Source organism: Suillus plorans (genome assembly GCF_016647745.1).
Source record: "Suillus plorans strain S12 chromosome Unknown HD556scaffold_10, whole genome shotgun sequence".
Lineage (NCBI taxonomy): Eukaryota > Fungi > Basidiomycota > Agaricomycetes > Boletales > Suillaceae > Suillus > Suillus plorans.
In genome coordinates, this window is record NW_024537394.1 from 562,336 (window position 1) to 577,180 (window position 14,845).

The 14,845-nt window shown below is 47.9% G+C and overlaps 7 protein-coding genes across 7 annotated transcripts; all 7 read left to right on the forward strand.

The window, feature by feature from the left end:
• Positions 1–38: 38 nt before the first annotated feature.
• HD556DRAFT_1305371 (uncharacterized protein) lies at positions 39–868 on the forward strand (the record flags this gene model as incomplete). The annotated part of the gene is made up of 3 exons (XM_041299768.1): positions 39–107; positions 156–473; positions 527–868. 3 exons carry the CDS (start codon positions 39–41, stop codon positions 866–868), a joined length of 729 nt encoding a protein of 242 aa, XP_041164071.1.
• A 359-nt stretch (positions 869–1,227) lies between these two features.
• Positions 1,228–2,388, forward strand: HD556DRAFT_1430558 (uncharacterized protein; the record flags this gene model as incomplete). Its single annotated transcript, XM_041304921.1, has 5 exons — positions 1,228–1,268; positions 1,329–1,414; positions 1,511–1,815; positions 1,871–1,967; positions 2,144–2,388. The coding sequence occupies 5 exons, from the start codon at positions 1,228–1,230 to the stop codon at positions 2,386–2,388; spliced, it is 774 nt and encodes a 257-aa protein (XP_041164072.1).
• A 263-nt stretch (positions 2,389–2,651) lies between these two features.
• On the forward strand, positions 2,652–5,165 carry HD556DRAFT_1345386 (FAD binding domain-containing protein). Its single transcript, XM_041302222.1, has 8 exons — positions 2,652–2,837; positions 2,888–3,008; positions 3,057–3,224; positions 3,293–3,814; positions 3,867–4,073; positions 4,121–4,615; positions 4,668–4,760; positions 4,808–5,165. Exons 1-8 carry the CDS (start codon positions 2,737–2,739, stop codon positions 4,856–4,858), a joined length of 1,758 nt encoding a protein of 585 aa, XP_041164073.1. The 5' UTR covers positions 2,652–2,736; the 3' UTR covers positions 4,859–5,165.
• A 690-nt stretch (positions 5,166–5,855) lies between these two features.
• HD556DRAFT_71313 (uncharacterized protein) lies at positions 5,856–7,391 on the forward strand. The gene is made up of 5 exons (XM_041311382.1): positions 5,856–6,245; positions 6,312–6,443; positions 6,495–6,653; positions 6,703–6,827; positions 6,881–7,391. Exons 1-5 carry the CDS (start codon positions 6,124–6,126, stop codon positions 7,174–7,176), a joined length of 834 nt encoding a protein of 277 aa, XP_041164074.1. The 5' UTR covers positions 5,856–6,123; the 3' UTR covers positions 7,177–7,391.
• Positions 7,392–9,031: 1,640 nt separating this feature from the next.
• Positions 9,032–10,056, forward strand: HD556DRAFT_1305374 (RTA1 like protein-domain-containing protein; the record flags this gene model as incomplete). Its single annotated transcript, XM_041299769.1, has 6 exons — positions 9,032–9,089; positions 9,138–9,194; positions 9,247–9,375; positions 9,424–9,659; positions 9,717–9,938; positions 9,994–10,056. 6 exons carry the CDS (start codon positions 9,032–9,034, stop codon positions 10,054–10,056), a joined length of 765 nt encoding a protein of 254 aa, XP_041164075.1.
• Positions 10,057–12,014: 1,958 nt separating this feature from the next.
• Positions 12,015–13,734, forward strand: HD556DRAFT_71306 (RTA1 like protein-domain-containing protein). Its single transcript, XM_041311380.1, has 6 exons — positions 12,015–12,268; positions 12,321–12,377; positions 12,430–12,842; positions 12,900–13,121; positions 13,177–13,243; positions 13,300–13,734. The coding sequence occupies exons 1-6, from the start codon at positions 12,211–12,213 to the stop codon at positions 13,428–13,430; spliced, it is 948 nt and encodes a 315-aa protein (XP_041164076.1). The 5' UTR covers positions 12,015–12,210; the 3' UTR covers positions 13,431–13,734.
• Positions 13,735–13,826: 92 nt separating this feature from the next.
• Positions 13,827–14,488, forward strand: HD556DRAFT_1230844 (acyl-CoA N-acyltransferase; the record flags this gene model as incomplete). The annotated part of the gene is made up of 2 exons (XM_041297378.1): positions 13,827–13,904; positions 13,973–14,488. 2 exons carry the CDS (start codon positions 13,827–13,829, stop codon positions 14,486–14,488), a joined length of 594 nt encoding a protein of 197 aa, XP_041164077.1.
• Positions 14,489–14,845: the final 357 nt, after the last annotated feature.

The following is a 14,845-nucleotide window of genomic DNA, read 5'->3' on the forward strand; positions in this document are numbered from 1 at the left end:
CCACACCTGTACACTTAACTTATATCGCTTCCTTCACAATGTACAGAGCATCCAATTTGCGTTCCAGCGTTGTTCACGTTCGTGTCCCGACTGCCGTCCTTCCTGTCGTGAGTAGAGTAGTGTTCCATTATTCTCAAAACTAACTGCAAATGCAGGCGCGTAGGACGTATGCAACCCAGCCTTCGCCGGGACAAGCGTCGCCCAATCCAAAAGTCAGCCCTTCCACTGATGGCGGTGGCGGACACAACAACGGCCTTATTATCGCATCCGCTGTTGCGGCCATCGGGGGCATGTACTATTTCTACAACCGCAGCCGAGGCATCAGTCTTCAAGAGCAAAAACGCAGAGATGAAGAGGATATCAAGCGAGCAGTGCGTGCAGCACAAGGCGATATAAAGCAAGTTGGGGAGGCAGGGAAGGCAAGGGCTGAAGATGGCCTTAAAGAAGCTCAGGAGAGCTATAGTGCTGCGAAGGTTGGTCGCCTGAGCATCCAAGTGGATCAAGTCGTCTAACCTGCTACGCGTAGGCCTCAGCTAAAGAGAAGGTCACTGGATCCCGCCAAAAAGTAGATGAGTCTCGCTACGACCTGACCGAACAGGCACGACAGGCAGCACATGAAGCACAGACAAAACTGAATCAGTACAAGAGTTCAGCTGAGCAATCTCTAGCGGACGCTAGGAGGACATCCGAACAAAAGTTTGAGGAGACGAAGGACGCTGTCATGCATCGCGCGGATGAAGCCAAGGACGCAGGTCAAAGCTGGTTTGGTTGGGGGCAGTCAAAGACAGACGAGGCGAAACGTGAGGGCACTCAGAAAGTTACAGAGAGTGCAGAAGATGTTAAGAAGAGAGCAGAGAGACAGGGATGAGATTTGCGATGTTGAATGAATATTCGACAAGCTGTACACCTAAATTAGTATTGTAAATACATTACCCTATATTGCATATTTTTCTCTCCGCGCTTCAACGACCTTCAATTGCAGTGAGAGATGCTGAGATCTTAGAATTGGGTCGTATATACGGAGGATCGTGGAGAACAACATAAGACTGGGACATGAAGAATTTCAAATTTGACTACGTATTACCGGTAATTGCCGCCTGTTGTCGTTGCTATCCTGAGCAAGACAAACTCGGCTAACTCGGTTGGCGCCGGCGGTCCGCGGAATCGCTGATAGCTGATCAGTGTATATCCACCACCGTCTTTGAATTGTCTGGTGTCGTGGCTTAGATGGCCGAAATTCAGACCAAGGTTATCCTTGTAGGCTTAGGGTATGTGAACATTTCACATTCCATAGGAACTACCGATTGACTATCTATGACATCGATAAGTGGTGCTACTTGCTCAGGAAAGACTACTCTAGCGAAGCATCTGAAGAACATACTGCCCAATAGTGTCATTGTGCATCAGGATGTCGGTGAATTTCTCAAAGAATATCAACATTAACTTACCTATGACAGGATTTTGCTCCAGTAAGGCACGGTACTCAGATCGACCGTATTTTTTCGCTGAGCAGTCGCACAGCCTGAGGAACTACTCCCCATAAAGCACGGCTACCAGGACTGGGATGCTCCAGATTGCGCAATTGACTACCCACGACTTTCCAAATTTTTGAAGGACGTGAAAGACACAGGATGCATACCAGATGATCATAGAAGCCATGATCATTTGAACAAGCACACGGATTTACCTATAGAAGCAGAGTGTCAACGCCGTCTGGCTGAGAACTTCAGAGTTATCCAAGATCAAGTCAAGGAGAGCGACCACATCAATATAGTGTGGGGCTTGGTGGACGGGTTTCTGTTGTATTGGAATCAGGTGTGTCAGCATTAATGCCTCAGTAGAATGAGGAATCAACGCGACTCCGTCATAGGAAGTCATAGAACAGCTAGATACGCGCTTCTTACTCCGTCTTCCACTTAAGACATTGGAGGGCCGAAGGAGAGCGCGGCAGGTTTACATCACAGCAAGTATGTCCTTTAGTATTTCCGCTCTATCTTCGTTCTTATTCCGCTCGGATGATTATTGACTTTTTCTCCTCCTCATAACCTCTCAATCATGTCCACGTTGATGTGTCTATTTTCGCTTAACTCCACGCGCCTCCGTTCTTTGTCCGGTTACTCTCATGGAGCGCAATTTAATGAAGAGGGGGACGAATGGGTAGACCCTCCTGACTACTGGGAGACGATCGTGCTCCCTGCATACCTAGACGCACACCGCGAAATATTCGAGGGTGGTGATGTTGAGAATGGGAGCTTGACAAATAAGGTGGAAGGTCTTGTTTTGATCGAGCCTGAGAAAGAGGACAAAGAGATGAGCATGACGGATATTGTTGAAAGGTGCTGCCAAGAGTTATATCAGCTTGTCAGGGCGGAGCAAGTAGGGAGTTAAAGCATAAACTGCGGTCTCAGCATCGGGTGTTTTTTATAGTGCACCACAGATCATGCGATAGAATTTTAGATGATTCCCCTCCACGATTGGTACAACAGATAATTTGAGGGACACCGGGATAGGTTTCCGGGAGGATAAATCGTTCATGAGGGTGACCGGGAGCTTGTTTGCCGCCCGTGATTTCCATACCCGAAAGCTGACATAATGAGACAATCACATGCTCATTTTAATTTAAACCTTGCGCATTGTGATTGGCTAGCAATCATAGGTACTTGACCCGGAACAGCTTCCCCCACCTTGCTCCCTCTCCACTACCATCTTCTCCGCACACTCCTAACAATTATCGCAATGTCACAGGTCATCGTCGTTGGAGGTGGCCTTGCTGGTCTCTCTGCAGCTCACACCCTTCTTGAGCGTGGTGCTAATGTATTGCTACTTGACAAGCAAGGGTACGAAAATTCACATTGAGGGTGAAACAGTTATTGACGGAGCTCCGCAGATTCATGGGTGGAAACTCCACCAAGGCCACTTCTGGTATCAACGGTGCTGGTACCCAGACACAGCAGGAGGCTGGTATTCCAGATAACGCAAAGATTTTCTTCGAGGACACGAAGAAATCTGTGAGTGATCCCATGTTTGTGCCCGACTCTCATACCAATGAATTCTAGGCTCGTGAACTTGCTCGCGATGACCTTATCCGTGTGTTGACCGGCCGCTCAGGCGATGCTGTCAACTGGCTACAGGACAAATTCGGTCTGGACCTCTCAAAGGTCGCGCGGTTAGGAGGCCATAGCCAGCCTCGTACACACAGAGGGAATGCACAATTCCCTGGTATGGTATGTAGTCGCAATCTCCGTTAATTAAGTGTAGAATTTGTACTAACTACGCATTTCTGTACTGACAGGTTATTACTTACGCACAAATGGAGCGCCTGGAGGATTTGGCAGTGAGCCAGCCAGACCGCGTGAAGATTTACAAGAAGTCCCGTGTCACGAAGCTTCTTAAAGACGAGTCTGGCGCAGTTACGGGTGTTGAGTATGTCCGCAATGGCAACACAGAAACTGCATACGGCCCCGTTGTCCTCGCTACTGGTGGTTATGCCGCCGATTTCACTGGCGGTGACTCTCTGCTGAAGAAGCACCGTCCTGAATACTATGATCTCCCGACGACGAATGGTGACCACTGCACAGGTGATGGTCAGAAGATTGCCATGGCTATTGGTGCGAGTGCGATCGACCTCGAAAAAGTGCAAGTGCACCCGACGGGTCTTGTTGACCCTAACGAGCCCGACGCGAAAGTGAAGTTCTTGGCTGCAGAGGCTCTTCGTGGTGTTGGCGGTTTACTTCTTGACAAGAACGGCGACCGTTTCGTCGATGAACTTCAACATCGCGATTACGTCACTGGCAAGATTTGGGAGAATGGCAAGGTATTTGAATGTGATTGTTGCTTTATGTCATTCACCCAAAGATCTTCTTTAGTATCCCATTCGCTTGATCCTTAACGGGCAGTCTTCAAGCGAGATCGAATGGCACTGCAAGCACTATGTCGGTCGTGGTCTCATGAAGCGTTTCGATTCTGGCGAGGCTCTTGCTAAAGAGATGGGCATCAAGCCTGAATATCTTAAGAAGACTTTCGACACGTACAATGCAGGTGTCAGGGCAAAGAAGGATCCATTTGGAAAGAAGGTAAAGTCCATTTCTTAAGATATATCACTGTTACTCAACTCCAGAAGTACTTTTCATCAGGAGAGTGGAGCATGAATGACTACTTCAACGTCGCAATTATGACCCCTGTATTGCACTACACCATGGGTGGCTTGGAAATCGACCCCGAATCACGTGTCATCGGAAAGGATGGCAAACCCATCTCTGGTCTCTTCGCTGCTGGTGAGGTTGCTGGTGGTGTACACGGTGCCAACCGTCTTGGTGGTTCGTCACTGCTTGGATGTGTTGTTTTTGGACGTGTATCTGGCGATTCAGCTGCTGCCTATCTCCTCCAGACGACTAGCGCCATCGTAGAGAAGGCGGGCGGACGTCTTGGTGCACTCGTAGGACAGCTCGAGTCGAAGCCTGCTACTTCATCTGCATCTACACAGCCTGCTGCCACGAGTGTTCCCGCCCAGTCGTCATCGCTATCAAAGGAATTCAGTGCCGCGGATGTAGCTAAGCACAACAAGAAGGACGACATCTGGGTCATTGTTAATGGCCAAGTGCTGGACGTCACATCCGTAAGCGTAGGCCTTCCAGTCCTGCAACCTTACTGACTTTTTCGTGACACAGTTCTTGCCTGATCATCCGGGAGGCGAGAAAGCTATCATTCTCTACGCTGGTCGTGACGCTACTGAGGAATTCAACATGCTCCACGACCCGAAGGTATGAAACACTGTCCATTCGTTGTCCTTGGCTCATTCGCTGTGTAGGTGATTCCAAGATATGCACCAGACGCTGTCATTGGCACACTCAAGAAGTAGGGGATAAATGGCGCTACGACTCCGCTCAGAAAAAGTAGAGGAACTATATCTGTCATCTTTCTTCAACATCGCATATCTCTTTCTCTCATGTCTCTGCTTGGTTGCTGTAATCCAGTGTATTCTAATGTTGTGTTCTCTTCATACCATCTTTGACTGACTGATTCATGAGGCCAACACGAGGCCGTGGCTGTTGCAAAGTTTGAATACTAAATGCCGAATTGTTTCTTGATACGCCTCCGCCATAACAAGCTTGGGAATATTCCTGCGGCGGCGGTTTTAAAGTTTGTGCGTACGTTCTTTTTACTATATGTGCACCCCGCTCGCCACGACGCCACTTCATATTGTTTTATGGTCACCCAATTGGTTACTGTGTCTGGCCAATGGCCATAGCCATAACTTGTACACCGCTGTGCCGCATCCTAGGTTGGATCGGGAGGAATCGGATGAAGACGAGTACTTGCGTGCAAGGGGTTGGCCAGGCCGCCAAGGCCCAATACTACCAGTAGCCATGTACCGTGGATTGTATGACTGTTTTAGCGCATAGCATATGTGTCGTCTAACGTTCTCTGGCCCATCGGAGGAGCCACCCGAAAAATGTAAGTCTTCATTAATTATCTCCGATCCCAAAGTAGATGACACGACCCAAGTGACACTGAGCTGTTCCATACAGAAGGGCGGGAATGCTATCCTGCGCACCCACGTACGGTCCCTTCCGTTTGAAGCCCTCATCCATCTCGTTATATGTGCGAAGGCGGTGGCGATTCTAGCGAACTCTATTCTTCCACTCCGCCGACTGTGCAAAATGGCGTTGTCCCACCATCACCACCACCACCACCACCGGCGTGTGTGTACGTGTGTACCATGATCCTGTAACGAGCTGTTCTGCGCGCCGCACCCGAACTCACGCCATTCATGTGGCTCAAGGCTCCTTTCTGTCAAACACGATATTCCCGTTACTCGTCGTCTCAAGCCTCGGGATAATGTTTGTGTGGAAATCCGTTAGTTCAATTACTCTCAGCCTATCAATGTGCATGCTAGTGGACCCTTACCTCCTTCGATGACTCGAATGCCGGCTTGGCAACTACTGTCATTGGCGCATGCCCTAACACTTAATAATTCTGGATATCTGAATATGTCGGAAACTCTTTGCATTGCCTTTCTGAGTTCGCCACCAGCCATCGGTGCAGGCTGTACTCAACCAAGGTCCACGGGTTATGGTCTGGCATGGAAAGGGAGATTTCGGATCTGGGAAGCTATAAAATACCATGCCTGGCCCTATGGATAGTAGAAAACGATCCCAGCCCTCCATCTTCAATCCAACCGCCAGCATGCAATCCTTCAATCCATTCGCTGATGCCTCAGCCTTCGGCTACAACGAAACTACAAGGTGATTAGTGCATGAAATTTGATCGCATCAAGATTTGAGGGTCTGACGCCGTTGCCTGTGCGATAGCCCAAATCACGCCCCTGGAACTTCAAGTTCTCGCGCTTCGACCGCGTGGTGGTCTGGACCCATTGTTAATGGTCCATCAGACCAGTACTTCCCGGGTGGCTTCACCTTTCCTCCAGAGTCTTTGGTAATGCAGTATGTTATTATCCGACATGATTATGTCGGTTCCTCATTGCGAAACTATAGGAACTCTGGATACCAGTACCATGTGAACGATAATACGGCATTCCAGAGCATTCCTGAGAACTCTATGTTATCACACTCAGAGACAGCAGATGATAGAACGCTTTACTATCCTCAAGATCTATGGTATCCTCCGCCTGAGGATGACAACCTAAACCAAGGGTAAGTTTATCAGGCTGAGTCACGGGCATACTATTCATTCAGCTACTAGGAACCAATGCGGACAGCTTCCGTGGTTCAACTCAGACACATTCCCTCCGAGTCCATCCTTGCAAATGATGATGTCACAGTCGCCGACGGAACCATTACCTATCATGATGCCGTCTCAAGAACAACGTTCGTCTTTCTCTCCAACATTTTATTATAGCCTCTCATCGTCCTTACTCCAGCGGCCCTTTCTGAATGCGCATGGGTTGAAGATGGTAAACTGTGTGACCATCCCATTTCTCATGACAAACGCAGACTTGGCATACATCTTCGCGACTCTCACGGTGTGCATGGAACCGACAAGAAACCTGTTGTGTGCTCCTGGCAGGGTTGTGATCAGAAGATGCAAAGAGGCGCTATCGGACGGCACATCATTAGCTGCCACCTGAAAGCTAGATGGACCTGCAAGAATTGTTCCAAGACGTATTCTCGCCGCGACGCTATGAAGAAGCACGCCAAGGACTGTCAAGCCGCATAGGCTTAGCCGCTGACAACCAGCATCACACCTTCTCGCTCGTTATCGTATCACTTTCTTTTGATGACTAACACCAATCATTTCCTAATGCAATGTTTCTCTTCACCGCTGCTGTATTACCACAAACTCAAACTTACGGCATGAAACATGGCTAGTATACCCATAATGTAGTAGTATATCTTGTTATCGACACTCCTTCAATGATGTATTTATTATACATCTTGACTCGTTTTTTAATGCGACGATAAACCTCCAAAATACAAACGACGACGTTCCTTCAGGTATACTAGGATCGTGATCAGGCAAATCGCAAACGAGTCAGAATTCGTACTTGTATGCGATAAAAGCGGATGACTGTAACATCGAGTCTTAGTGCGTTCTCATGCTCAAAATTAGGAGGTGCAGACGTCTGACATAGGACAATAATTAGATTTTTTTTCATGTAAAAAAAGTTGGGAGGAACCCGACAGGGTCCCATTTGGGGCTAGTAAGTCTGACATAAGTTTCTGCTTGTTTTGGATGTGAGTCAATCATGTCCTTTTATTTCCACCAACCAGATATCACCGGCCAGGCCTAAGTAATACAATATAACACTTCCTAGGAAAAGCCGTCGACATATGATACCGGTACGTGTATGCAAGCTCCAAGTCCGCTCATGGGCCAGCGGCTTCTGAATCATCCTCGAGAATTGAAGCAATCGACATCTCTCGACACCGGCGGCTGTAGGTGCTGTAAGTCAATATCATTGATGATTGATGATTGACGATCACCATGGAATGCATAGTGTAAGAATCTGAAATATTAGACCGACGGGCTGCAGCTGGTGTGACAATAGCGACGAAGGATTGGCGGTAGATTGAGGACGGGGACTGATCGATAGCGTTGGTGAGGCGAGGTTGTGGTGGGTCGCAATATCTATAAGGTTCGTCGGCGGTGCACGATTAATAATCTTGACAATAGTTCAAAATTGACGTTGATTCAATATCTGGCTTTCCAGGCTAACTCGATATTCGGGAATCGGCACTGGATTCGACAGATAACCTAGTAGGGTGTCGGATACTCCCTCATTTGCCTCTTATCCATACCAAAATCTGGAACTTTTCACTTGTCCAGCATAAGTAGGCGACGAGGCGTACCCATCGGGCAAACCATGTGCTCAGCGAATCACCATTAATGATCTTCATTTACCGCTCGGGTCATTGACATGGTGGCATGCGTGTGATGTTGTCTTGGGTAGGAACGTCAAGCTGAGTCTTTTGGTATTTGTAGAAGAGCAGAGGGCGGGTAATGCAGTAAGTCCTGTTGTGCCACTGAACTGTGCTTCAATCGGAACCGTTCTCTGTCCGGTTCTGGGTTCGGACATTTCGTAGAACCGAACCAATGATTGGTCCGGTTCTTGGTTCTCCCTCTGAACCGGACCGGACCACAGCAGCACCACTCGGAGTCCATTAACACTCCTGGGACCCTCTCGGACCACGTTCAATGATTACTGCGCAGATTAGTTGAACAATATCGTGACTATCTTTCACAGGTTGCAGCCGTGAGGGCTGTTAATGTTTCCACTAGAGACACCAACCTAGCGTTCTGAAGAGGACGAGAACATGGTGCTTGCTGAACTCGACTAATTCACGCTTGCTCTAACTACATGATGCGATGAGGCTCTAGGAGACCGATCATCTGAGACCCCTGACTCCTGCTCCCACCGGCTAACCCCCTTGCTGTGCTCCCTACTACACCACAGCTACCTTCCCTTCTTTGGTAGGTCTAGTATTGATGCTGGATCATCGCATTTGGGGTGTATATAACCCTTGAGAGTTGCTGTATCTTGATATCACCTTCTAACACCCAAGCCTCCAGCATGCAATCTGCGAATATTTTGATCATTGTCGCCTGCCTCGTCGGCGCGGTGAGGGCAGGTCAGTAATCTGTCAATATCTGTTGAACTTGATATTTAAATACATTAGCCAGCGACAACAGCACAGTCGGTGTCGAAGCGCCGACAATAGTCTCCATAGTATTCAGTCAGTCCAAAAGGTACTATCTTTCGGATTGGGTCTAATCCATGTCATCCAGAATACGACCCAAACAAAGCCGCAGCAATCGCGGCAGGCGTATTGTACTCCGTCGCCAGCCTATGCCTGTTCACGCGCTTATTCATGAACAAGGCATGGTGGGGACTTCACCTCCCTATAGCCTCAACCTGTCAGTTTTCACCATCCACCTCGAAATACGTGTTGACCGTTGAAACAGTGATGTCCGTTGGTCTTTTTATGCGTATACCCATGGCGACGAACCCAAATTCTCTCTCGATTTTCTTGGTCCAAGCATTCTTCACCTTGTTACCGCCTGCCGCATACCTCGCCTTCAATTACATCCTTTATAGGCGTTTCTTCGTGAACTGTGTGGACAGACGCTACTCTTGGATAAAACCAGAGAAAGCTATCCGGTGCATCGTTATCAGCGATATCGCGACAGCCTCCATACAGGTTTGAAGTTTAACTGTCTTTCTCATCGCACGGAGGATGAATCATAACGTTGTGCAGGGTGCAGGTGGCGGTCTAGAAGCGTCGACAAATACGACAAGTGCAAAGTTGGGCGCGGACATAGTGCTCGTCGGATTAATCCTTCAGACAGTCTCATTTGCGTTTTTCATGATCCTGGTTGTGCATGTATGGCATGGTATCAATCGAGACGGTCTTCTGTTCCGCAAGGAGCCATGGAGGAAAATTCTTTGGATATTGATGTTTTCTTCAACAGCCTACATGGTACGCCTTTCGCCCACACTTCATTGTCAATCTTCACTGATGTTACGCGATACAGATTCGCTATATCTATCGTGTCATTGAGTTTGGTCAAGGCAATGACGGCTATCTCATCACATGAAAGTAAGTGTTGAGAGTTACTGAAATTGAGGCGCTTGGTCTAACCCTTGCCCAACAAGTCTATTTTTACCTCCTCGACTCCCTACCATTATTGATTGGCATTTGCGCATATATCATCTACTGGCCAACGAAGTATCTCGAAGCGTCGACAAAACCTGTCTATGATTATGAAATGACGGGACAGGTTTAGAGTTCTGTCGTCACTGCGAAAACCCCAACTTACTTAATCTTACTTAATAATCTTAGCCACCTCTCTTCGTGCATCATCGATTCATCCACGGTGATCCACCTAGTAAATCTTGTATTTTTAGTGCAGTCAGTAACAAGACATGTAACCTAATATGACCGAACAACTTTTTTCTGAATATGTCAAAGTTGAATTTCTAGCAAAGTAGGAAAAAGTAGCCGGGCACCAAAATCTACCTTGAGTCCCAAGTAACTAACACTGCGTGTTGTCAAAAATTTCCCAACTAACTAAGTCTATATGAGCGGACATCTTATTCTGCTTGCTTTGGATGAATGTCCTTTTATTTCCACCAACCAGATATCACCGGCCAGGCCTCAGTACAATATAACACTTCCTAGGAAAAGCCGTCGACATACGATACCGATATTTCCATGCAAGCTCCAAGTCCGCTCATGGGGAGTGCGAAGGCGTGTGTGGACCGCTTGTAAGAGATAGGCACTGTAGAGTCAGAGGTTTCGTGAACGAGAGTAATGAAGTAGAAAATGTAGTCCGTCTGAGATGATAGACGAGATAATGAGATGCTTCGGGTTAGAGAATGCGAGACCGGGACTTCGAGACTTGGTTATATTGCCTGCAGTAGGAACTGTATTACACAGGCTACTTATATTGTAGCTCGGTAAGGGTCCTCAGGTACAGGTAGGCCGAATGATGATTATGTGAGGACGGACGTAGAAGAGAGTGGTGTCACGCCTGACAGGTAGAGTAGACATGATGAGGGAATGTCACGAAAAATAGAAAGGATGAGTGTACAAATGGAATCATGTAGACGGAGTGACGAAAAATATGATGTTATTGGCAGATATTAGACCGGCGGGCTGCACCTGGCGTGACAATGACGAGAAAGTGTTCTAATTGTCGAGCGGATCGGTAGCGACGAAGGATTAGCGGTGGATTGAGCTCTGAGGACGGGGACTGCACTGATCGATAGCGCTGGTGAAGTGAGGTTGTGGTGGTCGCAATAGAGGTTACGTCGGCGGTACACGCCGATTAGTAATCTTGACAGAAGTTCAAAATTCAACTTGAAGACGTTGAATATCTGACTTTCTACTAGAGTTTCTAGCTAGGCTATAACTCGATATTTGGGAATCGGCACTGGATTCGACAGATAGCCTAGTAGGGTGTTGGATACTGCATCATTTGCCTCTTATCCATTTTAAAATCTGGAACTTTTCGCTGTCCAGCATAAGGAGGCGGCGAGGCGTACCCATGGCATTGGGCAAACCATGTGCTCAGCGAATCACAATGATTTATCACTCGGGTCATTGACATGGTGGCATGCGTGTGATGTTGTCGTGTGATTCCGACGGTACTAGGAACGTCAAGCTAAGTCTTTTGATATTTGTAGAAGGGCGGACAGCTACTTGCGATCATAGGGCGGGTAATGCAGTAAGTCTTGTTGTGCCACTGAACTGCGCTTCAATGGCAATTGATATTGATCTGTCATTCGAACTACTTGTGAACTTGACGAGAGCTGTGCTCGGTATGGCACAGGATCATCAATTGTCGATTCTCTAGTCGTGCATCAATCGCGTGTACGCATTCCATCTGTGTTCTGATGAGCGCATCAAACTGCTGTACTTGCCAAATGACACTTTCCCGTCGGATGTCATATTGGTGGTACGTCACCAGCCGGCAGTGCTCAGCTCCCCTTCCGACGGTAGACAAATTACGCCGGTCTTCGTTAACACTCCTGGGACCCTTTCGGGCCACATTCAATGATTGCTGCGCCCATTACTTGAACAACACCTATCTTTCACAGGTTGCAACCGTGAGGGCTGTTAACGTTCCCGCAGCTACCTTCCCTTCTTTGGGAAGGTCTATTGATGCTGGATCATCGCATTTAGGGTATATATAACCCTTGAGAGTTACTGTATCTCAATATCACCTTCTAACACCCAAGCCTCCAACATGCAATCTGCGAATATGTTGATCATCGGCGCCTTCCTCATCGGCGCGGTGAGGGCAGGTCAGTAATCTGTCTGTCAATATCTGTTGAACTTGATATTTAAATACATTAGCCAGCGGCAACAGCACAGTCGGTGTCGAAACGCCAACAATAGTCTCCACAGTATTTAGTCAGTCCAAAAAGTATCATCTTTCGGATTGGGTCTAATCCATGTCATCCAGAATACGACCCAAGCAAAGCCGCAGCAATCGCGGCAGGCGTATTGTACTCCGTCGCCAGCCTATGCCTGTTCACGCGCTTATTCATGAACAAGGCATGGTGGGGACTTTGTCTCCCTATCGCCTCAACCTGTCAGTTTTCACCATCCACCTCGAAATACGTGTTGATTGTTAAAACAGTGATGTCCGTTGGCTTTTTTATGCGTATACCCATGGCGACGAACCCAAATTCTCTCCCGATTTTCATGGCCCAACAACTCCTCACCTTGTTACCGCCTGCCGCATACCTTGCCTTCAATTATATCCTTTATGGGCGTTTCATCGTGCATTGTGTGGACAGACGCTACTCTTGGATAAAACCAGAGAAAGTTGCCCGGTACTTCGTTATCAGCGATATCACGACATTCCTCATACAGGTTTGAAGTTTGATCGTTTGCCTTGTCACATGGAGGACTAATCACAATGCTGTTCAGGGTGGAGGTGGCGGTCTAGAAGCGTCGACAAACACGACAAGTGCAAAGTTGGGCGCGGACATACTACTCGCCGGATTAGTTCTTCAGACAGTCTCATTTGCGTTCTTCATGATCCTAGTTGTGCATGCATGGCATTGTATTGTTCGAGACGGCCTTATGTTCCGCAAGGAGCCGTGGGGGCAAATTCTTTGGATATTGATGTTTTCTTCAACAGCCTACATGGTACGCCTTTCGTCCACACTTCATTCTCCATCTTCACTGATGTTACGCGATACAGATTCGTTGTATCTACCGTGTCACTGAGCTTGGTCAAGGAAATGGCGGCTATCTCCTCACACATGAAAGTAAGTGTTGAGAGGTACTGAAATTAAGGCGCTTGGTCTAACCCTTGCCCAACAAGTCTATTTTTACCTCCTCGACTCCCTGCCACTGTTGATTGGTATTTGCACATACATCATCTACTGGCCAACGAAGTATCTCGAAGCGTCGGTCAAGCCTGTCTATGATACTGAAATGACGGGACGAGTTTAGAGTTCTGTCGTCACTGCGAAAATTCACTCGGGTGCATGGACCGTACATAATACCCTCATAAGGGCACTGGACTATATATGTTACAATATGTTACAATAATCCGCTGCGATGCAACAATGTTCTGTAGATCGGTTCCTTGGCCGCACAATATCCTACGTATATGTTTCGGAGGCTCGGAGCGAATAGGAAAGCAATTGCATGACATCATTGCGTTATGCCTTTAATGTACTCCATGCCGACAACGCCCGTAACCAGTGCAGGCGTACTAAAATCTTAACGCTAAAACTCGAATGCTACTCCTGCAAGCGTCTTCTCCATACCCATCCTTACGATTTCCTCTCCTACACCAATCTTCCAACAAACCAAGTATATATATCTATGACTCATAGTGGACACATGACATCACTGCTACCGGACGGAATCGGCATACGGATGATGAGATCTTCAGACATGCTGCAAGTCCGTGCACTTCATGTGAGGAGACACTTTCACATTTGCACATCAGAGCCCCTGACTGGCAGGTCGCTTGACCGGTTCCAAAGACCAAACTTCTCCCAGTCGCATACCCCGCCGCATTCTTTGTGCAGCTGCTCATACAGCCGCAGCGCATGTGTCTGATAGCCACATACGACGGCAAAGTCATAGCATTTGCCTCTGCTACCATGGAAACACGGCATTCAACGCCAGGGCCGCTTGGTTCGAGCGGGGATCAGACTGGAGGAGGCGCCCTGCGGGTTACCTTGTTGACACTTGGGGTATCGCCCGAGTTCCGACGACAAGGCATTGCACGCAGACTCGTACATGAAATTGTGCAGCGCCTACGATCGTCTTGCGGGGCCCCTTGTCATGAATCACCTCCCGCCTCATCGCTCTCAGAGAGCGATTCGACTGATGCGGTGATTATATCCGCAGAGGTTGCGCGCAACAATTCGTCTGGACAATCTTTTTACTCCCACCTCGGGATGCAAAGACAACTAGAAGTGGATAAGAGCGGATTTGGTTCGAAGGCACACACGTGCATGGTACTGGGGGTGATGAGAACGATTCCTGTTTCCTGAAGAATACATCGTTAGATTTTTCAGGAGGCGTTCGCTGCAGAGACGATATTCACGAGCGTTATCAAGAATGCGCTAACATAAATTAGAAACTCGTAGTGAATTTATGTTCTCCATAATGATATCTGATGACATTTGTGTCTGCTTCTTGCTTCAACTAGAAGGTCGATAGGGCACTATAAACGACGACAGCCTGTGATCTGGGGGTACATGATATCACCTGCAAATGGCAGTCGATGAACCGAACCTGACTCGGAGCCCTGCCATATGATAGGTGAAAATCTGGCCCGGGGGTACATTCACCTGACCAAAGTCTTGAAGTCACGATAACCTATGATTTTATCCTGTTCAATCAGACAC